The sequence below is a fragment of the Diadema antillarum genome, unplaced genomic scaffold (assembly GCF_040938485.1).
Source record: "Diadema antillarum isolate AM-2024a unplaced genomic scaffold, OU_Dant_1.0 scf00000107, whole genome shotgun sequence".
In the NCBI taxonomy this organism is placed as follows: Eukaryota; Metazoa; Echinodermata; class Echinoidea; order Diadematoida; family Diadematidae; genus Diadema; species Diadema antillarum.
Window position 1 is genome coordinate 3,219,661 of NW_027270996.1, and position 11,259 is coordinate 3,230,919.

The window sequence follows — 11,259 nt, forward strand, 5'->3', positions numbered from 1 at the left end:
GATTTTCAGAATACCACCCCTCATGATCTAACGACTTAGAACACTTTTTTGACTAACGTTAGTAACTGTTAGTGTTAGATGCTGATTGAATGAATGTTTCATTTTCTTTAGACTTTAGCGAGCGTGTACGGTGTAGAATCTACTAAGTACTAGCTAGACCTAGTACGTAGATCTACATGTATGGTTGGGTGTTCATAATACCGGCCACCGAACATTGTTCTATCAATAGAAACGTGAAAAATCTCACAATTTGCCTGAAATTTTACTCACGTGTGGAGAAAATACTCCGGATTCACAAGCGCGTACTGAAAGTGCGATCTAAGGTACGCGCTCTAGATGGCGGCTTCGAACACATGGGGTGTCATTTTTTCCGCACTCAGTTGCCCTGTTCATTTCAACCGACCACCCTGACAATACGTATAAAGGGCACTTAAATGCGTTTTTTCGACAGGCCGCTGTTTTTTTTCTAGCCGTCATTTTTTCCCCAATAATATTTGAATATATTTTGAATCCCTCGATATTACTTTTGAAAGACTGTTTGATGAATTTGAATTGATTTTCATTAGGAAACTTTTCATCGTAATTGAAATAAATTAGAGGAGTCGGTTTGTTTTTTCACATTCATTTCTCGTTTCTGCTTCAACTCGTACAGTCGTAGCGGGCGACAAAATAATTATGTCATGTGTATGTGTAACGTGTGTGCACGACCGTACAAGCGGCGGTGACAATTTTGCGGTCAAAATCATCAAATTTATTACGGAATGATACTCTACATCTAACAGTAACAACGAGTCAGCAAAGGTAGGCCTAGTTATTGCCGTTATATGTAGTTACACGATAAATCTTATTCGATTTTGCTAAATTTCGTTAATTTAGAGGGAATACTTATTTTTTTTCACCTCATTTTACTCGGTAGCGTAGCCCAGTGAAGAATCGAACATCGTTGCGCGTAGTCCCATGCGTACATTTCTTTCTGTACGCGCAATGCCATTAGAACAGTGCGCGGTCGGTTGATATGGACCCGGTCGGTGTGTTGAACACCTACCATACTACTGATTACTATTAAATACTAGTAGACCTCTATACTATAAATGGAAAAAAATAAGTTTATTAACATAATCATACATCAATGGAAAGATGTAATTCACTTTGGAATGGGCGGGGGGGGGGGGGGGGGGCGACGAATTGGCCGATCATATCCAGTTGGAATAGTGTTTGTCCAGTCCGCGCCGCGCCCATCACCCATCGGCATCGCGTATGGCCCATTTCTATTACACTTCAGTCCCATCCTACGCAAAATGTGTGCTGTCGTCAGTGTTACAATTTTATCATTCACTCATCACTCGTAAGTCTGCATTTTATTCAGAGATTAGGTCATAAATAAAACATTTCAAGAAATTCAGCTCATATCCTACCTCCAAACTGTTGAGCTGCCGCCAACAATTGTCTTATATTGCTGTCCATCCTCAAAATTCATCAAAATAACTCAATGTTCTGACATTTTCTCAGCTGTCGAACTGTCGAACGTAGTGATAGCAACAGGATTTTGTTTAGATCCCACAATGCATGCGAATTTCCGGTAGGTTAATCGATCATGGTTTTGAAGGGTTTTGAGCCAGGGAAATGGAAAGTGAGAATGGTAATTAACCTCACCTTGTAAGGTATATAATGGCGAAGCATAAATGAGGGAACACAGAATAACAAAATAATGCATCATAAGTCCACAAAAAGTGACTAGGATCAAAAATATAAACTACAACTTACAAGAAATTTAGAATCGATATACAAATCTGAGCATCGATATACTAGTATTATTATAGCGAAGCCGGAGCCAGAGACAGCGCCGCAGACTTGCTACGTTGCGAGGGTCTAATTGTACTTTTCTCTTATCATCTCATAATCCAAGTTGTTAGTCATTTAGTTACGATTTGCTGAGCTAAGAAGCTACCAGTTTCTTTGTCTGAAAATGTCATCCTTTGGACCTCCGCGGGGTCCAGCTACGAGCAAAAAAGGAGCGGCGTCTGGAAGTAGCAGCAGAAGTGCTAGGCAGCCCACCGATGGAAAGCGAGCCGGCAGCTCAGGCGCAGCAGGGACGTCAAGAGGTGTTAAACCCTCTGACCGGCTAAACCCTAAAACTGTCGATCCAGTGAGTATACTGGGTACTTGTGCCGTACCATTCAGTAAATGCCCGTGACTGCGTTATGTGTTGGCTGTGACCTGTGTGATATATGGATATTCAAGCGATATTTTCGTTTTAATCCTTCTTTAAAACTATGAATATAATTTGTGCCTGCTTGTACGAGATCGATACGAGAATGTACGAGAATGATAAATCACTCGGACTCGGGTTTCTACGGGAGTGTCGTAATTTAATCTTGTCTTCTTTCGTCGCAACTCATTCCAATCCATTTCACTCCGTGAAAACTGTAACAGAGAATGATATAAACAAAGGCATATACAATCTAATTAATACCTGTGTTAACATACTGGCATAAATGAATGGCTCATTTCATGTCAGTTCGGGAAACCCACTCACAAGGGGGGCCCCTCCTTATAAGTAACCCGTCCCCCTTATAAGTAACCCCGTCCCCCTTATAAGTAACCCCCGGGGCACCCCTTATAAGGAGTCTCCACGCTTTTTTGCAATGCAACGCGAAAATGAAAGGACTGCGGCAATTCGCTTGATTATGTCCATAAAGCTTCACAAGTTTCCTAGTTACTCACGAAATTTGAGCAAAATCGGTTCGAGGCATCATATCTAAAATCATGGATTTAAATGCGATGTCAAACGACCCATGCGAATGCTGAAATGCGAGCGACTACTGGCGTGAGTGTCGCCAGGCGCGGCGGCGCGGCAATGCTTGAGTGCAGACGTGGCGACTAGGTACATGTACTCAGTCGCCACGTCTGCACTCAAGCATTGCCGCGCCGCCGTGCCTGGCGACACTCACGCCAGTAATCGCTCGCATTTCAGCATTCGCATGGGTCGTTTGACATCGCATTTAAATCCATGATTTTAGATATGATGCCTCAAACCGATTTTGCTCAAATTTCGTGAGTAACTAGGAAACTTGTGAAGCTTTATGGACATAATCAAGCGAATTGCCGCAGTCCTTTCATTTTCGCGTTGCATTGCAAAAAAGCGTGGAGACTCCTTATAAGGGGTGCCCCGGGGGTTACTTATAAGGGGGACGGGGTTACTTATAAGGGGGACGGGTTACTTATATGGAGGGGCCCCCCTTGTGAGTGGGTTTCCCGAACTGATGTGTATGCATAGAAAGATAAGGCGCTGTTTGTACCAATAAATGCATCTTATAAATTAACACTCAGTATCTGATTCTTTACTTGTGTGTCTTGTTCGCATTTATCTGACTCGAACCTCAACTCTATCTATATCGTTTCCATAGTAAACCTTTGCTTTCTCTCAGAAAACTCTATCATTATCAGTGACACCGATATTAATGAATGAATGGGAATTTCTTGTCCCGATTTAACTCATATCAGTATGACTTGAATGAGCCCTTTAAACTGTCGCAATCCTTTACGTCCTTTGTTTGAACAAGTTTCTTATTAACCTTCATATGGTAATCCTTTATACTAAATCATGCATCTTTCACTCGAGATACCAATAAATCAATATTACTTGTCTCTTTTTGCATAGATGAATATTCATGATTTAAGAATCAGAGTTGCCAAGTAAGGGTAGCACCAAATGTTTCAGCATTGGCAGCTGAAAATGTTGTAAAAATAAAATAAACCTATAACAGCACCATAAATTGCCTTTGAAGACCAGAACTTCATTACGGCCTTCATCATTCTTCTCAAGTTTAGTTAGAATAATTTCAGTGCTGTTTTACTTGGCAGCCTTGACATGTACAATCTAAACAAATATCTGTATGTGACTTTGGCTTGACCTTGAGCCTGATTCATTTGACATTCAACTTTCACACATACACAAACGTGTTCTCCCATTGAAGAGGAAACTTTCACTTATCTAGGTTTTACCAACCAAACTGCAAGTGCTGTTGCATAATCGTGTTCTTACACTCAACCTAAATTTCTGTAATGTACAATGTACATAAGCGTACTTCGGTCAAGCGAAGCACACACGCATACTGCGGTACACATTCTGTCACTGACTACGGTAACATTGCACAAATGATAGTCAAATTTATACATCTTTAGAAACATAATTTCAACAAATGCTTTAGAAAGGAGTAAATTACTGACCTCCGTGCCTATATTTGTCGGTTTGGATTTACCAGGATTCAGGATTCTCAAGATAATCCTGGATTTTCTCGTTGCAAACAGGGCGAGTCGTTCATTGCGACATCACGAATTTCAGTCTCCGTAGATGGCGCTGTGAATTATGCGTATCTCGTAATTTGCGAGATAATTAAATTGATCAAACTTTACATAATTTATCATAAACTCACTAAACTGTAGAAGCTCACCACCACCTGGCACTGCCTAACTGCGACCAGCCCGAACGCGAAAACATTTTGTGCACATATTCACTAGGCCTAAATCAATTCCATGTTTGTTTTTTTTTGTATTTGACTTGATAAGTGATACTGCAACTCAGTGCAAGTGTATAGAAATAGAATGCGTAGATGGAGTCTGCTTGTAGCGTACAAACATTTGGCATTTACAATTATAAATATGAACATTGACGTTTTACATCCTGTTTTATTAACTTTTTTTAATGACTCGTCTTTTTTACTTTTATCTTAACACTTATTGTCTAGTTCACAAATCAGAAGAAAGCGAAGTCAGCATTTGAAACTGTGTACGTCAGTGGAGGAGTGCCATGCAGGTATAGTGTGCAGTGGAACTTTGGACAGGAGTTTGTTCAGATCTTGAGATGAGGATGTTGTTTTACATAATAAATCATGTACACTTTGTACTCCAATAAAATCAGATTGCTAGACTTTGGTCTGCAATTGGCATGTTCAGTTACATTTTACTGTATGATATTTTATAAAGCAGAGTTTCAGTTGTGTGAACATCAATAGTCTATCTATTGACTGCCAGTGAAATTGAAAATGAAATTGAGAATGTGTGATTAAGAATCCCAGTTTTTGATTTTAAAAGCCAACAAAAAGTAGAGTACATGGGAATCCCATTATAACAAGGACCTAACAACCATTACAATAACCATGTTGTATCAAGTTTCTTACTGTATCAGTGTACTAATACCAAGAAATATATCAAGTTAGGACTTGCAAAATTACTGTCCTTGTTATATACACGTACTTGTTTTCTTTTATCAGACCTCTTTATAACGAGGTTCCAATGTATAGCTAATATTACACACAGTTTATGCTGTTGAAGGTGCTTGCAATAGGTCTCTGTAAAGTAAGTGAATCTATGTCAGTTTTCTATGTTATACCATTGTGCATTTTGTTGCTGCTGTCACATCAAACAGATTGATTCATGGGTCTGTGAAACACAAACTTCAGTGGGAGTGTAACCCAGAGGAAATCTCCTTTGATCCAGTTCTCATCACTTTGGCCGAGGTAAGCAATGAAACTCCTTGAACAGTGACAAGCTGCTGCAAACTCAGTGCAGAGAAAATATATTGTGATGGATTTTATGGAGTATGATAGCTTTCTCTAATTTCTATTCATGAGTGAGATTTATTTCATGATACAGTACTTGAGTTATTCTGTTAAGGAGCTGCTGTGATTCAGTGGACATGACTACACAAATTTTCAGTAATGATGTCCATGGTTGAGTCTGCTGGCTGCAGCAGTTTTACCCTGCGTAATCCTTCAGAAAAGACTTATTTTTATTGGTCTCATGATTGCTTGCATTTAAGCATTCACAGCTTCCTAATAACTGTCAGTGCAATTCAATTCTTTTCAATCATTTTACTCCTAGCAAATTTAGCTCCTCGAGCATTTTACTTTAATAAATTGCGTACTTCTTGCTTCTATTACCAAAATCCAAATAATTTTAAGTGAAAAATCTGATTTTGCACATATGTTATTACAAGCAACTTGTATCTGAGTGCATTAGCAAAGTATTTATGAGAGTATCTGTATAGGGATTTGAAACATCTATTATCTGTCTTTCATGTGCTCTAGGGATTGAAAGAGGTTAAGCATCCATATCAGTTTGTGGCTCAGCAGGGTTTTAAAGAGCTGCTCCAGATATCTGATGCTGACATCAAGGCAGTACCAATCCTCTCAAGACTCATCCCACCCCTCCGTGCTGCTCTGGTGAGTTAACAAAGAAAAGAAAAGAAACAAACAACAAACAACCCAACCAATCGACCGACTGACCGACCAACTAACCAACCAACCAACCCAGGCTGTGCTTGTGTGTAGACTCTGTATTTCCTGTGTTTCTTTCCAAAGATTAGAGAAAAAATAGCATAGGAGCTATACTGTTAACTTGGTAGAGATCCCACCTAACTATAATGCTTTGTGTAAGTCATTTGCTTCAATATAAATGAATTTTATTACTTTTATATTTAATTGTGTAGATCTTATTCTTTTCCTTCTGATTTTTTTTAATTAAAAGAAGAAGAAGAAAAAGGACTACAGTGCACTCCCGTTATAACGAACACGGTTATAACGAAATTTCGTTATAACGAAGTAAATCTTCTGGTCCCAAAATAATCACCATAAAAGTCTATGGTAAAAAATTCGCTTATAACGAACATGGTTATAGCGAAATTTCCGTTATAACGAAGTCTTTTCCGAGCTCCATAGACAAAGAAAAACAAAAGAAATGTGCTCCGTTATAACGAAATGCGAATTGCTTTCGAAAATTCGTAGCGGAACAAGCATTTATAGCTTCTCTGCATGGGTGAACACTTCACACCAGGGCAAGTCCAAGATAACACGCGCGTTACGTATGGGACATTCAGAGACTTTTATGACCTGAAAAAGAGTGTTAATGGCTTTTGATCATATTAAACTTTATCATGGTGATTGATATCTAGGAGAAGTATAATCATGCAAAAAATGGAGAAAAATGACCTTCACAATTATATTCTAGAAGAGAAAATATGTGCCGTTACGTATGGGACCAGAAAAATTTTATTTTTTTGAACATTTTTTTCAACCTCAAAACTCTCTGAAAGTATTTCATTCTACAACTTGTAACTCACTGTGATGAAAGTCACAACACTCAAAATTATCACAGGTAAGTTTCGTGTCATTAGGCAAAAAGCTCTAATTACAGGTTCTAATTAAAGACAGACATGACGTGTTACGTATGGGACAGTTACGTATGGGACAGTTTGTCCCCCATTCATTTAGTGTGTGAAGAACCATGTTTATGGGTATTTTGCATAATTGTTGACGTAAAATCAGTTGAAACTACTCAAATACTCATCCAGATTGTCAAAGAAACAGTATTCCCCAAATATTCACCATCCTAATCATATTCAATCATATTTTTACATTTTTATGACCAACCTGAGTATGCATGCCCTTTGTCCCCCATTCGTTTAGTGTGTGGAGAGACATGTTTATGGGTATTTTGCAAAGTAATTTTGCAAAATACCCATAAACAAATTTTTGCATAATTATTGAAATTGAATCAGTTGAAACTACTCAAATACTGATCCAGATTGACAAGGGAACAGTATTCCCAAAATATTTACCATCATAATCGTATTTAATCATATTCTATATTTTTATGACCGACCTGAGTATGTATGCCCTATTTTTATCAGGATAGTTACTACTGAAAAATTGAATAGTTTAAAGTGTTTACTTCCATTGATGAAGGGCAGTTTGCCATTTCGTTTCAATAAAACACAATTTGACACAAGAAATATTAATTTTTATAAATAAGCAATACCTGCTGCGTGGAACCCAAGTGATCGAGTAGATATGATGTCTGTCTAGCAGTCAGGTCATTGATTCGAGTCACACCTCAGTATGTATACCCATGAATTTTGTCGTGGCTATTATTGAAACCTGAATAAGGACAATTTGTGTATCACTTGCAATTAAAAAAAAATCATTTTACTTTATATTTTTTTTAATATTTATATTACAACCATTTCAAATTGGATCTCCATCACTAAACTTTGAATTCCTCTAGTCTTAGGATTGTATGCTCTTTAGTAATTCATATAATTGGTTTCCAATCATCTCATCTAATGTTGAAAGCTGAATCCCCATTTCTGCAAAAAACTATTCATACCATCCCTTTAATGCTGATTTTTCATTCTGTATTTTGCTATTTTCCCCTCCCCCTTTCTGAAAATTGTTCAGTCAAGTACATGTATTGTTTAAAGTGTCTATAACTCAAAAAGTAGCCACAATGTTGGGATGCTTTCTTCAGGATGATTGACCATTTGTGTACTGAGAGACCTTCCCAGCTAGCTACATGCATTCACATGCATTATGTATGAGGATGTCCCATACGTAACGCATTTGTCCCATACGTAACATTATTTCAATGCCTAATAAAAAATATTCCTTTTACTGTTTTTTCTTTTTTCTATGGTATTTAATATTTCTAAACAATAAATTAGAACTTTCCAAAAGGGCATTAATATAACCTTAGCAATTTCAGAAAAAACCTAAAAAAATGACCTCAATTTGTTACGTATGGGACATCTCATGATAGGACACGAGCTAATTTGCATAATCATTTGCATAATCCCTAAATTTTCATACCAAGTTAAACTATTTGATGAACTTCTTATGTCCACATATTAATCAAATATCATTTGCTTTCCTTTGAATTAATATGAATTTTTATAAATGTCCCATACGTAACGCTGTGTTTCACATTTATGCAAATGAAGCCCTTGAAATTTGCATAAATTTATGTAATACAATTTTTTCCTCCATGGAAATCAAAACTTCAACTTATAAGCTTCAAAATGATACCAAACATATCAATATTGAGCAAAGATGAAATTTTGCCTTCTGAGGGGACCTTATCTTGGACTTGCCCACCACTGTGTGTTCGCTCTTTGTGTCACGCACAGTTTCTGAGGGGAACTTGTGTTTATTATTGTGATACAGTTATCCCATCACATTTCACATAGCTTTCCAGTGTATGATGAGTATTCAGCAAACAGAATATGATATATATACGTGGCTTTCTTGTTTTCGTTATATATTGTATTTGTTCGGTCATAACGAAATTTCGTTATAACGAAAGAAAACTGCCGGTCCCGAGCATTTCGTTATAACGGGAGTGCACTGTATACCCAGCACATGCCTCATTGACCTAGAATTCAAAGATGTTACGACCGATCTCAAAGTTTTATGATTGATGTCTCCTTCTCTTGCAGGGCTCAAACATTGACTCGGTCTACGTTGGGGCTGTTGGCGCTCTGGTGACACTCAGTGCAGCAGTGGGACCTCACCTCAACCCTCATCTCAAGTCGGTGCTCACATATGTAAGTTTGAAGAATTTCCTGCTCCTAAATACTTACAGTTAGGGCTACCTAGCATGGAGTATAGGCAGACATTTGTACACTAGGAAAGTTCAAATTCACATTATAATAACATTTTGTACTACAGTAATTGTGCACATCTCACATTTCGTGTGAATAAAAGAACTGTGATTTTTTTCCTAGATTTTCCCCCAAATAATTATAATGTCTACCTGTCTAAATACTAAACATATTGGTGAAAAACATCAATAGGCAAGCTACAATTAGCAGTACATGTATTTCTTCTTAGAAAAAGATGTTGCATATGGAAGTAATATAGGTATAAGTCATTTTTCATGATATGTCCTAAACAAATTTGCACAGTAGTTTCATGTAGTCTCCTATTTTTGGGTATCCATAAGCTGTTGCAGTGGTTGAAAGGGAATTCAAATGCACCAAGTAGATTACCAAGTACTTATACGTGTATTTCTTATATTTTTATTGATTCCGATCAACGTCCTTACAGCTGGCCAAACATCAAAGTGACAAGAAATACAAAGATATGATCATGTCATCACTCCAAGACATTGAACAAGCATGCGGAAAGGTAAATGTTGATTTCTTGGTGTTAAGAGAATGAGCACTTACAAGTGTGATTTGCTGATTGAGATTTCATGACATGACATATTGAGAGAGATAAAAACAAAATATCTCTTATCAGTCAGATTAACACATTATATCAGTAGGTCAATTCATGCAATGGTGTATTTGCCAGAACAGATTTGCCAATTCTCCTACGATCTAAAATCACAAAATATACTTTGTCTTTTTCACTACATGTAGAATACATTATTGTACCATGGTCGAGCTCACAATATATTTGTGTTTCATTTGTCAAGAGTATGTACACTTGGTATCAGTATGCCAAGCACAATGAATTTCCCTGTCTTGCGCAGATGAGAACATTCCTTGAATTCAATATTATACAAATGATGCACAGGATAGAGTGTGTTAGTGAAGGTGCGGCGCGCTCGAGAGTATTGACAATGGTGCGACATGCACGAGGCGCAACGCCACGAAATAATCCTGTGCATCATTTGTTTTATAAAATGGGTCGAAAACTAACAGCATTATTCACGTACCTTTGTGGGTCAATACCAGTCAGCTACATGTAGCACTCGCTCAAAAGTCAAGATGTCCGAAGATGTTCGTCCCAAACATTTACGCACGTCGCACTCGGAAATCCCGCACATAAGTACTGTACGTACGTATAAGAGTATACGTACGCCACGTGTTATGCACAAGAAAGGCCGCCGGCTGTTGTGGCAGCCCGAACTAGAAGTTGTTTACAGGATTGACAGCGCGTATAGTAGCCTGTGACGCACTTGTAACAACTGATTGAGTGCGCACTGCTAGTGTAAACATTGTGACGTACGTCAGGCCCCGGCCGTGCATTTACTAAGAAATTAATGCATGCACACGTGACTCATTTCAGCGCTTCCAATTGGCTACATTCTTGAACCCATTTTATAAAATCTTCTTGCAAATGCTGATGACATATTCCAGTCAACTCAAGGGAAATGATGTAATTCAAAAGGTCCAGCTGCAGTGAAGTGATCATAGATTTATGTTCCAACAATGAATTTTTACACTCCATTGTCTGTGAAGCCATAATGCATCGGTCCTGTTTCACAGAGGCAGGTACTGTAATATTATGTATTAATGAAACCCATTTAGGTATTTCCTGTCAACAACCTTCGAAGCACAGTACCAGTTCCCTGTACAGATATCCAAGTTTCAGTCCGTCTGAAGTATGCCCGTTTTGCATTGCTTTTGTTTTTGCTTTTTTGCAGGAGAGTGTCAGCATCAAGTCCAAGATTCCGACATATACATCAGTGACCTGA

At 38.0% G+C, this 11,259-nt stretch overlaps 2 protein-coding genes across 2 annotated transcripts in view; one reads left to right on the forward strand and one right to left on the reverse strand.

Annotated features, from left to right (window-relative positions):
• LOC139719207 (cilia- and flagella-associated protein 46-like) overlaps positions 1-1,517 on the reverse strand; it is a 77,452-nt gene extending 75,935 nt beyond the window's left edge. The window contains exon 1 of the mRNA XM_071630636.1: positions 1,416-1,517. Coding sequence (XP_071486737.1) covers positions 1,416-1,464 — 49 coding nt within the window. The 5' untranslated portion in view covers positions 1,465-1,517. The remainder of the gene's footprint in view (positions 1-1,415) is intronic.
• Positions 1,518-1,966: 449 nt separating this feature from the next.
• On the forward strand, positions 1,967-11,259 carry LOC139719201 (PACRG-like protein). The gene is made up of 7 exons (XM_071630631.1): positions 1,967-2,146; positions 4,749-4,816; positions 5,429-5,519; positions 6,090-6,224; positions 9,272-9,379; positions 9,882-9,962; positions 11,209-11,259. The coding sequence occupies exons 1-7, from the start codon at positions 1,967-1,969 to the stop codon at positions 11,257-11,259; spliced, it is 714 nt and encodes a 237-aa protein (XP_071486732.1).